The sequence below is a fragment of the Asparagus officinalis genome, chromosome 2 (assembly GCF_001876935.1).
Source record: "Asparagus officinalis chromosome 2, Aspof.V1, whole genome shotgun sequence".
NCBI classification, from domain to species: domain Eukaryota; kingdom Viridiplantae; phylum Streptophyta; class Magnoliopsida; order Asparagales; family Asparagaceae; genus Asparagus; species Asparagus officinalis.
In genome coordinates this window covers 50,143,120-50,163,257 of record NC_033795.1, presented here as the reverse complement: position 1 = coordinate 50,163,257, position 20,138 = coordinate 50,143,120, and the positions used below count along the sequence as shown (strand labels likewise).

At 33.9% G+C, this 20,138-nt stretch overlaps 1 protein-coding gene across 2 annotated transcripts in view; it reads left to right on the top strand.

Moving 5' to 3' along the window:
- The window catches only part of LOC109831472 (probable leucine-rich repeat receptor-like protein kinase At5g49770), a 32,305-nt gene continuing 19,373 nt past the window's right edge, over positions 7,207–20,138 (top strand). For both annotated transcript variants that reach the window (XM_020398791.1, XM_020398790.1), the window contains exons 1-3: positions 7,207–7,439; positions 8,178–8,304; positions 8,382–8,453. In XM_020398791.1, coding sequence (XP_020254380.1) covers positions 7,355–7,439; positions 8,178–8,304; positions 8,382–8,453 — 284 coding nt within the window. In that variant the 5' untranslated portion in view covers positions 7,207–7,354. The remainder of the gene's footprint in view (positions 7,440–8,177; positions 8,305–8,381; positions 8,454–20,138) is intronic.

Sequence of the window (20,138 nt, the reverse complement as noted above, 5' to 3'; positions counted from 1 at the left end):
ATATGAGTGTTGACTTTATGTGAGATGTGGACCAGTGAGTTGAGATAGGATGGTTAGTTACATGACCTCGATTCTTGGCTAAGTATGATTCTTGTATGAGATGTAGGTCAGTTGTGTTTCTTTTCATACATACATCGGGATTAATATTTAATTATCTGCAATTTGAGATATATGATATATACATGAGGGTTTCCTTGTTTGGATTATTTCGCTCGAAGTACTACGTCTCGAGTTGTAGATTTTTAAATATTAATTCCATCTAGTTGTATAACCTTGTGACTTGGATGATTATTCCGATCGCTAGCTGCATGATTTCGTTACCCGATTGATTTACGAATTCTTATGATTATCATGTTTTGGTAGTGGATTGCATGGTGATTTTGTTGGATTACCAGTTGCACGTTCTTTTGTCGTTTAGGTTATCGTATCATTTTCCGCTTGGGTTTTTGTTTGTTCTTTTCTTTTGTGGGGTCTTGCCGTGTTCCATGCACCCTGACGTACACCTGTTTTCTCTGGTGTATGTCAGACTTAGAGGAAGAACAGGTTCAACAAGAGCCAGAGGATTCTCAGCAGGAGTGCCTTGTAGACGGAGCAGAAAAAGGAGTCAAAGCCTAGTCCTTTCTTTATTTTTCTGTTGGCCTTAGTTGCTCTTGTAGTACTTCCCATTTCAGTTTGAACGATGTATTGTATTTCTCTAGTATTCATTTGTTCATTTTGTATAAGGGCATGTTTGACCCGTATTTTTATGTCTCGGATGTTATCCCATTTGTGATATGATATTTCTTTATTCTGAGTTTGTCTATTATATTCTTGCTGATTATGATCGGGGACCTGTGACTTCGCATTGTATTTATTTCCAGACGCTTAACGTATTAGGTTGAGGAGAAATGGTTATTTTTATTTACTCTCCTTGATCTAATACGTCGCGGGCTTGTTCACGTTCTGATTCTCGGGTATTTTGGGAAGCGTGGCGTGACAGTATGTATATAAATAAGTATTTGTTTTATATTTAAATTAGAAAACCATAAAACCAAAACTTATATATATATATATATATATATAACTATATATATATATACAAAGAAACCAATAAAATGTGTGTGTATATAATTGAGCTTAAAGTACCAACACACATAATATAAACCTAAACTAATTTACCCAAGCTAGAAGGTCTTCAATATAGCTTCACTTGGTAAACTGTGTGGATGAAGCTTGAACTTGGATATTAAACTTGAATTGTATTGCTTTACTCCACAATTCCGCCAAGCTAGAAGGTCTTCAATATAGCTCCACTTGGTAAATTGTACGGATGAAGCTTGAACTTGGATCTTAAACTTAAATTTTATTACTTCACTCCATAATTCCGCCAACCTCCATTGGATATAATCATGAATGCTCAATTCTATTCATCCTCCAACATATTGTTTGTCTAGAATAAATACAAAATATAAACACTAGACAAACAACATTAGATGTAAATTATTTGTAAATCATCATCAAAACAAAAGGACCCAACATTGTTTTTATCAAAATGACTAAACCATGTTTTAAAACTTTATAGATTGATTATATAGACTTGATAAAAGATATAAACTATTGTTATTAAGTTTATAAACCAAAAAAGATAATACTTTTGCAAATACAATAGAATATGAAACAAATGAGATGTGTATAAATAAAACTCTTATTTCATATATATAATATCAAAACAACTTATCCACCTGTATAAACAATTTTTGGAATTTATTTGTAAAAACTTTGTTTGTGGATAAAACCAAAATGTGTATATATATAACTATATATATACATAGAAACTAATAAAATGTGTGTGTATATGATATTGAGCTTGAAGTATTAAAAACACATAATATAAACTCCTAAACTAGATTACCAAAGCTATAGGTCTTCAATAAGCTCAACTTGGTACACTTGCGGATGAAGCTTGAACTTGAATCTTGACTGGAATTGCATTACTTTATTCCACTATTCCTTCCATCCTCCAATGGATATGATCGTGAAAGCTCGATTCCATCCAACCTCCAACTGGATGTTTGTGTAGATTACCTAATAAAATAAATACAAACACTCGACACACGTTGTTAGAAATTATTTGTGATTATCAAAACAAGATTAGGGAGTAGGCTCATAAACATGAGACTAACAAGCCTAACATACCTTCTCTTCTGCTGTAGTGAGAGATTATTTACCTGAAAGCCTGAAGTATGGAGCCAATGGAGTTACCACCAACTTAGCACTTTGCATCCCGAACCTTACGATAACCTGGTCTATGTAGCCCTTCTGACTCAAGAACAATCGTAGATTCACCCGCTCTATTCTAAACTCCATACCCAGTATTTTCCTTGCAACGCCCACGTCCTTCATCTTGAACTCTTTGCCAAGTTGAGATTTTAGCCTATCTATCTCCACCCTGCTCTTAGAAGCAATAGGCATGTCATCCACAAACTGAAGAAGATAGATATAATCACCTCCACGAAGATTCCGAATATAAATACAACAATAATAATCACTTTGGGAAAACCCATGCTTCAGCATGAAGAAGTCAAATCGCTTGTACCACTGTCGAGGAGATTGCTTCAGTCCATAGAGTACTTCCTCAAGCGACACACATGATTCTCCTTATCCTCAACCTTGTACACATACTTACAACCAATAGCTTTTTTTTCTACGGGCAATGGGACCACCTCCCATGTTTGGTTCTTCCGAAGAGATTGTATCTCCTCCTCCATCACAGCCAACCAACTCTCACTATCTTTATCCCGAATAACTTCCTTGAAGGAGACCGGCTCATCTTTCTCCACTGAGAGTGCGTATTCCACCAAATTAACCTGCCCATAGTATTTCAGGGGTTGATCAGCCCCCAGCTTCAGTACCTGCTTGTATGCTCACTTTGGCCTAGTAAAATCCAAACTATCCTCGAGCTGTTATTATTGTAGTGCTTGTGTATTTTCTTGCTAATCCTCCTCCTTATCAAGGTCATCATTTACCGGATTTCCCACTTGAACACGACTAGAACCTAGTTGGTCTTTAGGTTCTATCTCAATAACATGAGACTTTGAAGTCCCAACAGTCCGAACACCATCATCCTTGGGCGCCTTAGCAATCATGGGTTTCTCATCAAATATAACATGTCTGCTGATCACGAACTTCGAATCTTCTGTACATCAAAGATGGTAGCCTTTTACACCCTTTGCATATCCTAAGAATATAGCCTTCTTGGCCCTCGCGTCAAGCTTTCTCTCATTGACATGATAATAGGCGGTGCACCCAAAAATCCGGAGCCTCTCATAATCTGCATGCTCCCCTAACCACACTCTATAGGGTGTATCATCATCCAATGTAGAATGTGGAGAACGGTTCACAATATAGCAAGCTCTAGCCATCATTTCTGCCCATTATTCCTTGCCCAATCCAGCATAAGATCGCATACTCATTGCTTTCTCTCACAATGTTTGGTTTAGCCTCTCCGTGACCCTATTTTGCTGTGGTATAGATCTGACTGTCTAGTATCTAGCAATGCCCTCCTGATCATAGAACTCCTTAAAAGCATCATCTATATATGTTGTACCGTTATCAGATCTTAGTATCTTTAATTTCTTCCCCGCCCTATTTTCTACTATCGCCTTCCACTTCTTAAATGTCTCGAATACCTCATTCTTATGCTTAAGAAAATAAATCCAAGCATACCCACTTCTTAAATGTCTCGAATACCTCATTCTTATGCTTAAGAAAATAAATCCAAGCATACCTCGAATGATCATCTATATTCTTATGCTTAAGAAAATAAATCCAAGCATACCTCGAATGATCATCTATGAACGAGACAAAATACCTGAAACCACCATTGGAAGTTGTCTGAGCCAGACCCTACACATCTGTATGCATATAGTCTAATATAACTCTGCTCTTATGATTGCTTTTCAAGAATTGGACCCTATACGCCTTTCCGTACACACAATCCTTACAAAAATCCATGCAAGGTTTCTTCAGATTCTTCAGGAAACCCTCCTTACCTAGCAGATCCGGACCCTTCTCTGACATGTGTCTAAGCCGCTTATATCATAACCGTGTGTGCTCATATGGGTCTCCACCACTTCCTTTAGTTCCAACCACTGTATCTCCCATCACCGTTGTACCTGAGAGAGTGTATAAATTACCATGACGAACATCTTTCATCACTACTAAGGAACCCCGAACAACCTTCTTCACTCCATTCTCTGTAACAATCCTACAACCACCAGAGTCCAATGCACCAACTGAGATAAGATTCTTCCGCAAATCGGAAACATGTCTTACATCCGTCAAGGTTCGGACCACCCCATCATGCATCTTGATCTTGATATCACCTAACCCCACCGTTTTACAAGCATGGTTGTTTCCCAACAATACGGTTCCACCATCAATGCTTCTGTAGGTAGTAAACCATTTTCTATTTGGGCACATGTGGTAAGAGCAACCTGAATCAAGAATCCATTTCTCGGAGATATCCTCGCCACCCGTGATGATATGGCATTCCTTCTCGCTCCCTTCCTCTAAAACATAGCTCGCTTCTTCCTTGCCTTCTCTCTTCTCAGTCTTGTTGTTGTTCTTCTTCCCACCTACTCTCCTATTTGGACAGTCGACCTTGAAATGCCTAACTTCACCGCATTTAAAACACGATCTTCTCGCAAGAGGTCTCGATTTAGATCTAGACTTTCTTCCCTTGCCTTTTCCTCGCTAATTGCCCCTTTCTCTAGCAAACAATCCCTATGCCTGTTCCTTGTTTCCACCAGTAGTCATGTCACTGGTTGTAATCTTTCGAAGGTCACTTACTAGAAGCGTCGTTCTAGTCTCATCCATCGTCAAATTGTCTCCCACAAGCATCGGTATTGCACCAGGTTCTCATAAGACTTCGGTAGAGATAAAAGTAGGAGAAGAGTCTGATCCTCATCTTTAACTGTCACATCTATGCCCTTTAAGTATGATATGATCCTATCAAACTTGTTGATATATTCCCAGATTAATGAGCCCTCTTCCATCTTGCAAGTATACAATTTGAATTTTAAATAGATCCAGTTCATTAGTCTCTTTGTCATAAAAGTGTTTTCTAATTTTGACCACACGCCCGCAGTCGTTTCCTCTTCATCTACCATAAAAGCTACATCCCTTTCAAGGCAAAGGATTATCGACGTCCGTGCTTCCAGATCTAGCTTCTTTCAATCCTCATCAGACATATCCTTATGCTTCTTCTGTTTTCCAGCCAAAGTCTTGTGTAATTTTTGCGAAATCAATGAGTTTTTTATTTGCATCCTCCAATAGGAAAAATTATTCTACCCATTGATCTTTTTGATCTTGTACTTTCCAACTTTACTTGTTTTACTTGTAGACGCCATTATTCGCTTGTTTTGGTAAACCACCTCTCTCAGGAATTCCAACAAACAGCTAGTGTTCACTACACAATAATCACGCACCACCTCAGATTAGAAGTTCTACCACCACCAATCTGATTAAAGGGCTCTAATATCAATTGTTGGGCGTAGAGTCACGCCCTTACACCACGGAAGCGATATAACCCGAGAGAAATCCCTAGCTTTTTTTATAAAAGCTCAAGCCAACCTCTATGTTCCTGTTTCGCGAAGGAAACAAGAACAGAAGTAAAATATCTCAACAAAGTGAGATATACACTCTTCTTCTCATCAGTTCTAGGACTGAATTGTCGAGGGAACCTATAAGCAAAGCCAACACACAGAAAACAGTAAAGACACGAGATTTACGTGGTTTGAAAAACTTGCCTACGTCCACGGGGAAGGGGAGGGGAGATTCCACCACGAAGGAGAACACCGACGACTTGTACAACCTACAAGCTCGTCCCAAAGATGAAGCTATGATTTTTACCCAAATGAAATTGACCTCTCTCTTGTAAAATCTCTCCAAGCTCTCTTTTTCTCTCCTCAAGATCTCTGTTTTAGATCTGAAAACTCTCTTTTTCTCTAGCCGCCAAAACCCTCGTTTTCTCTTCTCACAAAGCCCTAGGAAACAAGTTCCTGTTTATAGTGAAAAACAGGTCAAAAAAAGACCCCGAAACTGGGCCTCAGCTCTGCCCGCTGGAGTTGGCGCCCGCGAGATAGCTCTCGTGTCTCGAGTGTGGCCCCCGCTGCCGCTGCCGAGACACCTTTTGTGTCTCGGGCACGTGGGTGTGGCCCTGTCTCGCTGCACATGCATTGCTATACATATATCTCGGGTGGGCCCTGGGCCTGTTGCACATGTCCGCCGTTCACAATAACAAAATCAGCAACCTCACTATAAGCATTGCGTGCACATTATCAAAAGAAAAAAAAGAAAAGAAGAAAAATTTCATTTAGTTATTCAGTATATCTCAGCTGGAGAAGAAAATATGAATTTTAATATATGGGTATAATAGAAAATGAAAGTTAAACCAGTGGGGCAAAAAAAAATTTATATAAATTTTGCTCTCTGCCGATTGCATTTGCCCGTTTAGAAGAAGACCTTGTCAATCCTTCTAATTTAAACTCCCTCCAGCACTCAAGCCTGCATCCATAGATGAGAATCATGCTTATATGCTGCATCGTTACACATGGTGAATTTATTTATAACTATTGAGAAAGAGTCAGAGGGAGAGCTGCCAGACCCTTGTTCTCCTTTGCCTATGCAAAGACGCCACTATAGAACAAAATAATAATAATAATTAATAACCCAAAAATAATAATGAATGAATACCCAAGAAAAAGAAAATGGAATTTCTAAATTTATCTGACTGTTCAACCTCTACTTATAAAATATTTGATTAACTTCCCTTCAAAATAAGCACGCAAAGTGATAGTTATAAAACCTTGACTGTCTTAAAAACATGCATTCACACTTCTAAAGTTACTTTAGACCTAGCAACCAAATTCCACAATAAATGAAGATTTGATTAAGATATATAATTCATGAATAAATAAAGGGAGTAACAATGAAGAAACAATATAGGGTCCACACAACCTCTCTTCTCATTACCAACAAACCCAATTGAACCTAAAATAATGATTACAATAATATCTTTTAGATCAATTCAAACACCTAGTGTTTTCTTCTTTCTTTATTTCCTTTTCGTCTTCCTTGTTAACACACAGCATCATCATTTTCTTCCAAAGGTAGGCAGCACTAAGCAAACCAAAGCCTATTGAATCCTGGAAAAATTGGTTGGCTTTGAAGAGAGGCAAAGGCTTTTGGTAACTCTTTCATGATTGGATTCTGGAGCGCAGAATCATTGGCTCTTTCTGTTGAGACTCTGAGGTGGTAACTGACTTAAGTGTCTCTTGTTACCATATCAGAAACTGAGGTCTTCGAAGCGAGGATGGGGGTCATCGTAAGGCTTCTGCTTCTCTTCGTGGCGTTTGTAGGGATTCGAACTGGCCTTTGCTATACGGACCCTCATGATAGTGAGTTTCCTGCATCGTTATCATTTCAATTGTTAAACAGATTGAATTTGATCAAAATAGGGGTTCTCTTTGGAGCTCATCCATTCTCTGAAATGCCCCGCCAAGAGAGGTCATTGAAATTAATCTTGAATTGGCTTTTTATTGTGGACTTAGTCAGTAATAGTCCGATACCTAAATAAAGGAATAGGATTTATCTTATTGAGACAATATTTGTCACGTATCTCAAAGCTTATTGTAAATTTGTCTTCCAAGATAATTCAAGTCCAGCATACTTTATATGATCACTAGTTGCGAGACGGTAAATCATCCTGAAATCTAATTACCACAGAGATTATAGGAGATTGATTTTTCAAGGAGATTATTTCTACGAGGAGATTCAAAGAAGATTACTTACTTTTTCCGTAAAAAAATCATGGTTTCTCCCTTATAGCCTTCAAGATTGGTTTTCTGCAGTTCTATGCAGTTTTTCTGCAGTTCTATACAGTTTACTGCATTTTTTACTGCAGTTTCTGTAATTTCCTTCAGTTCCTTCAATTATGATACGCCGTGTACATTGTCATTTTAAAATTCAAATAATATTGAAAATCCCAACGTTGATTTCTTTGAAATGACTCCTCAGAAGAATTGAGGTCATACAAATGTCATATATACACTTCCTCTTTGTATCGCTATTATGTCTTCATGGAGATAGGATGCAAATGTTCAGGGTTAGTAATAGACCTTATTGAAATATTTCAGCTGCTGCACTGCTGTCTCTCATGAGTGAATGGCAGAATACACCACCTAATTGGGGGCAGTCGAACGATCCATGCGGAGTTCCATGGGAAGGAATTGTCTGCAACAATAAATCAAGAGTGATAATGCTGTGAGTTTTTCTTGTTTTATTGTATTCTCCTATGAATACTACCTTTGGGTTATGCTACAATGACTTCGCTGTTTCAGGAAACTATCTACCATGGGTATAAAAGGGACATTAAATGGGGATATTGGGCAGCTTGCCCAGTTGCAATCCTTGTAAGTTGCCTCTCCCAAGAATTTGAAAATTTCGTGCTGGCAGTAACAAGCAGAAGATTCATGTGAATAAGAATTTTCAAACAGAAACCAGGTTTCTGCAGGCGATTCGTGTGTGAATATAGTCATAAAGGAATAGAAATGGTAATTGACTTAAGTGAAAAAGTTAAAGAGAAAACACCGGATATCTTTATTTTTTGGGTTAATTTGACCCCTGAATTATGTTTATGCCCCATCACAAACCTCCTAGAATGTTGCTTAATTTTGCATCTAAGCAAAGGTATCAGAGTCCATATTGTACGGATAAATAGNATAGGATTGCCACAGATTTTTCATATAGACATGAAATATGCTGTGAAAAATATGAAACGACAAACTAAGAGCAACTAACACATATACATATGAGATTTTTATAGTTGTACAGATCAATATCCTACGTCCACACTTCTTTTATGTGAAGGACCTTTTTCACTATGACCAAAGCTATCTCGAAATCACAACTCGATTCTGCAGGCTTGATAGATAGGATATTATAATCTACCTAAAACTAGTCGAGATACCCAACTCTTCACAATGACCAGAAGAAACCTAGCCTCAACTAGCGATACCCAATTACCCTGGCTTGAGCACGCTAACCCTCAATTACCTCGGCTTGAGTAAGCCGTCAACCTCTCAAGTTTGAAATACAAAACCAACCCTAAAATAGTTAAAGCATAATTAAAAAGAGCTTATAGCCTCTTTAAAACAAATCCTACTTCAAATCAAGGTTGAAGATGATCCGAGAAGATGTTGAGGTTGAACGAAAAGGGTAATCCTCCTCGCTGAAACGATCTCTCGATGTTGCACACAACGAGAAAAAGTTGAGCGGGCCTCAGGAAATCAAATTCTATCCCACAAAGTCTATCAAATCCTAGAATTTAATCTCACAAACTTGTGCAATTACCTTCTCTCTTTCTTATTATAAATCTTGTCTCCAATCTTTCCTTAAATAGGCCTTGATTGCATCGGAAAGAAGTCCTCTAATTAGTGTTGAAATAGCAGATCATATCTGTAATAAAACGGCTGAGATTGAATCTAAAAATCTACCTAAATGCGTCCAAACCATTGATGGTTAAACACGATCATCGATGGTTGATGCCGATCATTAATGGTTTCTTGTAGTCCATCCATTGTTCAAATTCTAGTTTATGAAATTCACAAATTGTTTACTCCATCGATGGTTGAAGCGATCATCGATGGTTGACTATATTCCATTGATGATTTGATTTCTCATTTGTAAAATATACAGATTATTGACTACAGTCCGTCGATGACCTATGGACCATCGATGGTTGCCTCGTGACCGTCGATGGTTAATGGTTGAAATCAATTGTTCGTGTTAATTTTAACATCGTTTTGAGCTAAACCTTTTTCATACATATTTATTCCTTGAATATATCACCTCATAAACTTACTAGCACCAAATGAGAGTTCGTTATTGATCAAACAAAAGATATTGTACGAACATCGTTACTCCAAGAACAATGTTCTAACAATCTTCCCATTTTGATAATAACAAAACTCGAAATTTGAAATCTGCGAATTAAGAACATGGTGAGATATATATTTAGTTCAAGATAACATGTATGATATGCAATGCAAAGCTCCCTTATAAATATGCCTACATGAAAAAGAACTGGTAATCCAGAAACTCCTTGTTCGAAACCAAAACATGAAAACTCCTCCTAAAACCAATCAAGGTTGAAAGACTTGTCATGTTGAGACCACTTGAAAACTAAACATGACAACTTGTAAAAAACCTCACAATCAACCACAATCAACCTCAAAAAAGTTTTCAAATAGTTTTCAAATTTTTAAACTTTCAAATTTCCTATTTTCTCCCCTTTTTGTCATTATCAAAAGAAACACACACCTAGGATATACAGTACACCGAAAAATCTAAATAAAGATTATATAAAGGTGTAAGGAAAAGAAATACACACTAGTTCATAAATTTTTTTTATAGAAAATAGAACGAGAAATACATATAAAACTCTAAAACACACGAAATATGACAACCAATTATATTAAAATCCACTTCAAACTATGAAGATATCAATGAAAAGTTTAAAAAAATAATAATCAAAGATATAAATTTAGATATATCTTCTAATTTGAGCTTTCTTTTCTTACTTAACTTGAATTCTCTCAACCTTTTGAAAAGGTCCAAAATCTCCATTTATCACCTTAACCATATAGAAAATTTTAAGAGGAAAAACGATAGTGTTTGGAGGGCGATGTACACCATCTCTAAATATAGAAAATAGTTAGAATCCTTGAGATATTGCATATGTATATCTACGAGTATGGTTCTTTGACCATCTTTTAACAAATACACTCAAATTTTGCCGTGCATTTATAGAGTATGGGTTTTTGACCATCTTTTTCACGAATATACTCTTTTTCCTTCATGTTTTATAGCATATATATACTTTTATACATGAAGAGAAATATTGGTACTGTATTCAAGCATAAAATTAAGCTCAAAACCTATTTGATATATCCAAAAATACTTTACGAACAACATACAAAAACGTTTATTCCTACTTTTACCAAACTAAACATGATAAGATTACACTAAGATGTGAAAAATAATATGAATCATATCATATAACATCATGTTTTTTAATCAAATGTGTAAAATTTTGTGTGCACATATAAAATAGATAGGTTGTACAAACATTTATGAACCAATATAATAAAACTCATACTTATATACTAATAGATAACCTATCTAAATATTTAATACAAAAGCATATTCATAGGCATGTTCCAAAAAATTTCTTAAAAAAAAGAAAACAAAGAAAAAGTTTTATTTTATTTTAGATTTTTCATAAGAAAAAAATAATGAAAGAGAAATTTTTTTATTTTTAATTTTTTCATAAGAAAAACGAAAAGAAAGAAATGAAATTTATGATGTTTTAACATATGAAAAGAACCAAAAATCAAGAAAAATCAAATAAAAACCAAAAATCAAGATATCTATCAAATCTATTCTATATGTATACAACAGAATAAATGATCATGCATATGAATACTAGCTAAATAGATATTAAGTGAGTGCAAATGATTAGTACATGTTAGTGTATCTTATCATGCACCTAAATATACATGTAACAAGTAAGGGTTATAGAATATGCCTGAAACTTACCCTTATAAGAAGATAATATAAGATATATATCAAATATGTATCTTGTCATATTCATGTAGTCCAAGAAAAAGATTTTGATAATCTAAACTTGCAAGCAATAACGTGTGTTGCATTAATTATCGATCGACTTGCAAACCTACAGAAAAGTAGATAATTGTGACCTAGGTATTAATACAAGATAGTTTCACGTTGGTTAGTAATAACACCTTTGGTACCAAAATTTCTTTGACTGTTTTGATCCTATATCTTATACGACAGCTCATAAAACGTTTCCAATTTTTCCACATAATGAGCATATATAATGATGAGTTCTATTGGGAATAGGATCAAAACAAGCAATATTATTACCCTTTACAAAAGAAGGTTGAAACTTTTATGCTTTTCAGAATATGAATAACTAAGTCCATTTTATCTTTTGCAAATTGTTGATTAGAAGAGACCATGCTAAGACCATTTGAACCCCAAAAAAAGTTCTTCACAACCATTTTCAAATCACAAATTTTAAACTTTAGTTATTTATTTTGAAAATAATTATTGTGTATCGAGTTTCAAACTGAATTTGTTTAGCTGACAAATCACAATATAACTCATTTATCTTAGTAACAATTTTTTTCACATTGGATATTTTCAAGTTGCTTAGATAAACAAGAAATTTGATTTTTTTTTTTAATTTAGAGCATTGCATGCACTCAAGAGAGGTTGAACCAATAGAATTCAAATTTGTAGATAAAAATTTAAATTTCTTTGATAAAGTTTTTTTCCTTCAAATTTGTATTCTTCTTTTTAGTTTCTTCATATTTATAAGCTTTATAAATAAATTAACTTCTCTTTATACTTAGAATAAAGCTTATCATACGAAGGACATACCTCTTTATCTGAATACTCACCATCAGCATCACTTGAGTTACTCTGATATGAATCTGGAAACAAAGCATCTTTCCACATTAAACACTTATTCCAATGTTCATAATCTTAACTTGTATCAGCTTCAGACTCATCCTCTGATGTCGTTGTTCATGAATATGTTGAGATTGTAAGTGCACAATCAAGTTATAGTAAAGAAAAATGTCGAATCCCACGAGGAAAGTGTTATAGGAATTAATCAAAAATTAAGTTGTGTGTCATAATTAGAAGTAATAAATGTGTGATTGTGGAGAGATAAAAAGAGTGGATGTGACTATATGCAAATAAAAATAAAATTCGATTGAGAGTGGAGAAAGAAAGATGAATAAAATAAAGGAAAATAAACCAAGAAATAAATAAGAGAAAAATCAAGAATAAAGGGGAAAATCAAGAAAGTAAAAGATAGAGGATTCAATTTGAGATATGAGGAATCTAGATTTGAATCCACTAGCTAATTTTAATTATAAATTATAGACTATCTTCTTTTTATCATATTTTACTTTAGATTATTAAATATAGACTATCAAACCACTTAAGAAAAGCATAACCTATTAAGTTATCATCTAAGCAAAATTAACATTCATGAAAAGAACAATAGCTAGATAGTAATTCTAGAATTCCTCCAATAATTAGTTCTCTAGTTGATTATCTTAAACATGATCATTTTAAGCAAATGGGAGTAATTCACATTTATAAAAAAACTTAAACTAGTTTTATGTAATTTTTAAAATTACTACAAAAATTAGGTCCATATCTTAGAAAATAAAAATAAAGAAATAAAGGGAGAGAATGAAAATAAAAACTAACACTAAAGAGAGGTTCTACTCTCTAAGCGAGAGAATGAAAATAAAAACTTACTATAAAGAGGGTTCTAGCCTCTAAGTGAAAGAATGAAAGGAAAAGAATAAATAAAAATAAAAACTAATTCTCAAGAGGGCTTTAGCCTCTTGGCGAATAGCGCAAGAAAATAAACTCTAAACTATGTAAGAAAATAAATCTATATTACAAAATAATTGCAAGAAAATATAGACATGAAAGTAAATTTACTCTACAATGTATGAAAATAAATCTATTTCAAGAGGTTCTAGCCCCTTGAATATCTAAAGCAAGAAAAAAAGTATTACAAGAAAAATTAAAAGATAAAAGAGAAAATTTACATTCCAAGAGGGTTCTAGTCTCTTGATGAAAGCAAATTTTCATCTTGATCTTCATCTTCATCTCATTTTCATCTTTATCATCAAGCAAATAGAATAAAAGAAAAATATAAAGAGGTAAAATTATTTTATTAATTGCAACAAAATTATAATTTTTAGAAGTTTTTTTCAATTAAGAGTAACACTCAACTCCAAATAGAGCTTTTATAAAAAATTTCACACTCAAACTCCTCACCCTCTACCCCTATTTATAGCCTATAATAAGGAACAAGAACCATTGGATTTTACTTAGGATCCAAAGATTAAATCTTAGTCATAAAATAAGTTTGTTACGAACCAATTGGTCAGTCAACAGATTGGCCAATCAGTTGACAAAATGATTGGCCAATCGGTTGACTAACCGATTAGAAATTGAAAATTCTAAAAATATGGTTATCTCCATCTCTTCAAGATAGGCGATTTTTATATATTATATATTAAATTCCACTTTCTAGATTGAGAGATATCGCTGTTTCTTTGTGGCTAATCATCTTGAACATAATTTTGATTTGATTTATTTGCATATTAGATCCTTATTTTTATAGCTTTTGTAAATTATTTGGCTTGATCCTGGGCTTCAATAAAGGTTAGAAAATTTGGAAATCTGAGTTCTTTTTGAGTTTTTATTTATTAATTCTTCATCAACCTAGAAATTAATATAAAACATATTTATTAGTAATATTTTTATTTAAACAAAATAGATAATTAGGGTATAAAGATGTCATAAAAATGTTATTATCAAACACCCCCACACCTAAACTTTTGCTAGTCCTCTAGCAAAGAGAGAAATTAAATGAAGGAAAAAAAAATCCTAACTCACTTTTGCAAGAATCACGGTTATATTAAGCACATACAACATGCCTTTAAAACCCTATTTTACTCTAGAGAACGAGTTATAGTCTCGTGAGGGTTTGTAGTGAATATACACATAAAATTTAATTAACTTTCTAATTTAAAAAAGTTAGTGAATAATTAATTTAGTTGACATATTTAAACATTCTAATTGAAGCTAGTTTTTACTCAATAAAACGTTTTTATTTATAACTCTAAGGAAAAGCTCTTAGAAAACCTTTTCATTATAGTTATACAAAACCAAGTCTAACTTAGAAATTTAATTTAAACGTTTTGAAAAAAAAACATGCTAACTCTTCATTTTAAACAATTTTCAAGTTCTTTAATAAAAATTATTTTTGAAGAACATATATACAAATATAACTATATATATAAAAATATTGGTAGTATTTTTTTAACTCTTTAACCCTTAGTGATTCTATTTTACTTCCTCGGGCTTTCTAAGTGATCATTTTACGAGTTTTGTGCTAATAGCTCCCAACCTAATTGGGCTTTAGGTCATTAAGTATGGAAATATTCATTGGACGGTCAACTTAGGCTTATAAGATAGAACCACCTTGAGTTTCAAGAGAGTTTTTATTGGTGCCCATTTTTCGCACTCTTTTTTTATAATGTTAGTTTTTTTAAAATAAATAAATAAATAAATAAATATAAATATCCTATATGATAAAATTATGTGCAAGGATATATAAACTAGCACAAGATGATATACCCTACCAAAGAGATATACAATATGATATATGCAAGGATATGTAAACTAACACAAGGGGTAAACAATATGAACTAGATAGTGGATCATATAAATAATGAGCTAATGACAATGGCGACAAGAAATATAAACACAAGTATAAATAAACGCCAAAGCACACTCAAACACAAGATATGATCACGGAGTTCGGACCTTCCGTCCTACGTCTCCACTCCCCACTCCCGGGGAGAAATCCACTATCACAACCGGGTTTTCTACGCTCACCCGAATAACGTTTACACCTCCAAGTGTCGGTTTTCAAAGCTCACCGAACAACGTCACTCCTCACACTCGGTTTTCTAGTTCACCGAAAACTTCACAACACACTCGATTTTCTAGCTCACCGAAAACCTTACAACACTCACAATGTAACAAATATAAATTTGTTCTCTATAATAGATGAGAACTCAATTAAGCACAACTCAATATTACAATCTCTCACAACCCTAATATACTATGTATGCAAATACAATAAGCTCATGTGGGTGTGTGTAACAATGAGATTAAATAAAAACTTAACTCAATAAGAATTAGCAATAAGATTGATATGAAATACAATAGTAGAAATGCTAGAAATAGAGTTAATGAAACTTCTCTATAAACACAAAGAGAGATGATGAAGAAGATTGAGAAAGAATCCCTCAATCTACAGTGAAGCTTCCTCCTTTGTAAACAAAACCCAAAACAAACTTAAACCAAAACTAAACAAGCTTAAACCCTTGTTTAAACCCTTGTTTAAAACCTTGTTTAAAAACTTCTTGGATTTTTTTAGAGAACTGAGATCAATGGGGTATTTATAGCCTCCAAGAACCTCAGCCAAAAACCCCAAAGTAAAAGTCCAAAAAGTCCCAAAAAAATCAGATCAGAAAATAGCCGTTACGAAACCAACGGTCACATTGGCAGAGTGGCGGTCGACCGGAAATTCTCGCGGTCGACCGCGATCCAGGTTCCAAACGGAGAAAACGCACAGAGACTTATTCGGTCGACCGGTGCGGTCGACCGATGGAAATTTCGAGCTCTCGGTCGACCGCACCGGTCGACCGACAAACTCTCTGCTGCCCACTGAACAAATGAACATATGAGCGGTCGACCGGAGCGGTCGACCGAAATCTGATACTACAGAAAATAGTTTTTAAAGCTGATTTTTAAGACTTTGGAAAATTGTTAAAAATAACAAATAAAGTCCAAAAATAATAAAACTTTGGGAAATGTATATATACATGTAAATGAACATGTTATAAAAAGAATTTTCCAAATTGTATTTCCTATTTGTAAAAAATCATCATTTTGCAAAAATAGTCCAAAACACGAAAAAGTAAACATGTGAATTTTGACATTTAGGCTAAACCATGTTTTGAAACTTTGCACAATAATTATATAGACTTAATGTGTATATGATATTGAGCTTAAGGTACTTAACACACATAATATAAAACCTAAACTAGATTACCCAAGCCGATCTTGATCTTCAAGAAGCTTGACTTGGTACACTTTGCGGATGAAGCTTGAACTTGATCTTTAACTTGAATTGTATGTTGCTTCACTCCACAATTCCTCCAACCTCCATTGGATATGATCGTTATGGTGCAATCCATCCATCCTCCAACATATTGTTTGCCTAGAATAAATATAAAACACAAACACTAGACAAACAATATTAGATGTAAATTGTTTGTAAATCATCATCAAAACAAGAAGGCCAACATGTGTGTGTGTGTGTGTGTGTGTGTGTGTGTGTGTGGATATATATCTTAAAAAATATTTAGATCAAGACATCTTGAAAAATTATTTTATACTCTAAGTTATGCATGCAAAAAAATTTATTCCTTTAATTAAAAGTCTAAGTCAAGGCTTTAGTAAGGTATGTTATTTTAAAAATTATTTCTTAAAAATTTTATTTAGAGTTATCATAAAAGGTGAACTTGAGTATAAAACTTACTAAGGATTAGAAAATTTAATATTATCAAATGGATTAATTATTAATTAACTCTATTAATTTGGCAAGTTACAATATTTTTATGGTTTTTAAAGGAAGAAAAAGAAAAAATGACATAGCAAAAAGGATAAAAAAATTAAGGTAAAGATAAAAATGACTAGTCCCCACCCCCACACCTAAATTTTGTATTATCCTTAATATAAATTCTATAATGCATAAAGTAAAGCAAATACGAGATGAAGTACTTATATTTATTCGATCGATTTAGAACAATGATTCAATGATAAAAATATGTAATTACCTTTGGTATGAGGAGGATGAAGCCAAAATTCTCTTCTTCTTCTTTTTTCCTTTTTTCACATCTTTTTTGTCCTTCTTCTTTTTTTCATTTTGTTTTTTTATTTTTTCAAAAGGAACAAGAAACTCTCAAATGAGAGAATAATAAATTCTTTTTATTATTTGTATTATTATGAGACAAAAAGTGAGGATGTAGAATAATAGATTGAGCATGAAAAGCTTGTGTTCTATATCAAATGCTACCTTATTGCTGAAAATTATACCTGGAATTTTAAAGAAGTCTAAGATGATGAACTAAAAAATGTGCTTAAATTTTATATATTCCAAATGTTGTAATAATTTTTGCAGCAATTCAAGGTACGTATCAATGGCATTATGCATTTTGAAAGCTTCAGATTTGAATTAAGTTCCTTATTGATAAAAGTTTGTATGATCATAAGCAGTTCTTTAAAAATTTCCTCAAACACAAGATTCATGGGTGAGGTATGAAAATTTTATTGTTGTTTATTTCTAGGATCCTAAGTTCATCCTCAAACAGTTCTTTAAAACTAAGGTTATGTAAACATGTATCCAACACAGCTCTTTTTTTCTGAAAGACCTGATCTAACCCATTTAGAATCTTCAGCTTCTCACCAAAGATTTCATGAAAGCTCTAGTCTAACTCATTATCTTCTTCTAACTCTTTAATTGAACTTTCTTGAATGAAATTTATTTCTAGAGGTTGATTATTTGGTTGGTTCTCTAGATTGAAAATATTGAGATGAGCAGTCAAATTCCCAAATGACAGCTTCATTTGATCAGTTCTACAGTTGATGAGAGAACTAGAAGTGGATAAGAACGGTTTTCCTAATATGACAGGTATCTGTCCTTTGGGATTAGAAATGGGCTGTGTTTCTAAGGCTACGAAATCTATTGAAAAAAATAAAATCCCCAACCTTAATCAGAACATCCTCTATCTCACCCATGGGGATTTTGACAGATCTATCACCTAATTGTAAACTACATCTGGTTAGTTTGAGTCCTCCTACACCTAGTTGCTGGTAGATAGAATAAGAAAGCAAATTGACAGTGACCCCTAAGTTTAAAAGTGCCTTATCAAGGAAGCTATTTCCAGTGATATATGAGATGGAAGGACAACCTGAATCCTTATCTTTCAAAGGTATGTGGTTTGAGAGTATATCACTGTTATTGGCATCAATGAAGACTTTCTTCAGAATATCTATTTTTCTCTTTTTAGTGCACAAATCTTTTAAAAATTTTGCATAGGATGGGATTTGTTCAATTACATCTAGGAGAGAAATGTTAACATTAACCTGCTTGAAAGTTTCTAGGATATTATCCTCCTGAGGAGAGTATTTCGTAAGTCTTAGTCTATCTAGAAAGTGAGTAAATGGTTTAAACCTATTAAAATTAGGCTCAGGTTCGAGATCAGCTCTTGGTCATCGGAAGGGGGTGATTGTTGAATAGAGTTACTAGAAGGAGAGAGAAATTATTTAGATTTAAGAGTTTGACTTAGAGGCATTCTAACTTGATTATCGACCTGTTTTTCTAACCGTAGTGAATGGACTGCATTCACTTGATAGGTTAAACTTGATCTTGTGTCCTTGGGGTTAGCCATGGTTGACTCAGAAATGTTCCATTTTCTCTCTCACTCATAGTACTAGCTAGTTGACTAGGTTGGGTTTCCAACCTAGCTATGGCTTAGGTGCTGGAATTTAGAATTTGTTTGGTTGATCACATGAAGAAATTCAAAGTATTGGATGTTTGAGTCAACAAGTTGGTGGTCTATGTAGAAGCTTTAATCATGGTTTCCAAACCCTTTTTTTTAGAACATTGAGACATTTATCATGATCAAAACTTGGACGAATATAATGTATAGATTAAAGGTGAGGAGACTGATTTGGTATGATAGATTTTGTTGTTGAAAATAATTTTGGGAACTAAAAGGAATCGTGTTTCCCTTAGGAAAATGTTGGATTAAAGTGAGAGTGAAGTTTTAATGTCCGGAGTAGCTTCCCTGCTTTCATGCAAAATTTAGGTGATTTCTCCAACCTGGATTGTAGGTTAGAGAAAATGAGTCATGCATGGGATGCCGGAATGCAATGTTTACTTGACCTAGTGGTTAATTGTTCCCTAAGAGAGGACATTCTTCTAAAACATGAGTTGGGGAAAGATAGTTGTGACATCCTAAGGCAAAAACTTGGTTGATTTGAGCTGGAGCTCATTCCTTAATTTTAAGGCTTCTAACCCACGCAGGATTATAACCATCTTTGCTTCAAAGGCAATGTTTGACTCTAAGAAAATACCACTAGATTTGGGTTAGAGAACTGATGGAACTCTATCATCACGATGTTCCCACTGCATGGTTTTCTCTGATAAACTCTGTAAAAGCGTCATCGGTATTTTTCTTTATGAAATCCCCTTGACACATCGATTCTAAAAAAAATTTAAAGAATAATTCAATCCTTCATAGATGATTTGGTATACTCACCACTTTTTTAGACTATGGTGATGATATTGGATAATATGATCCTTAAATCAATCAAAATACTTCCAGAATGGCTCTTCC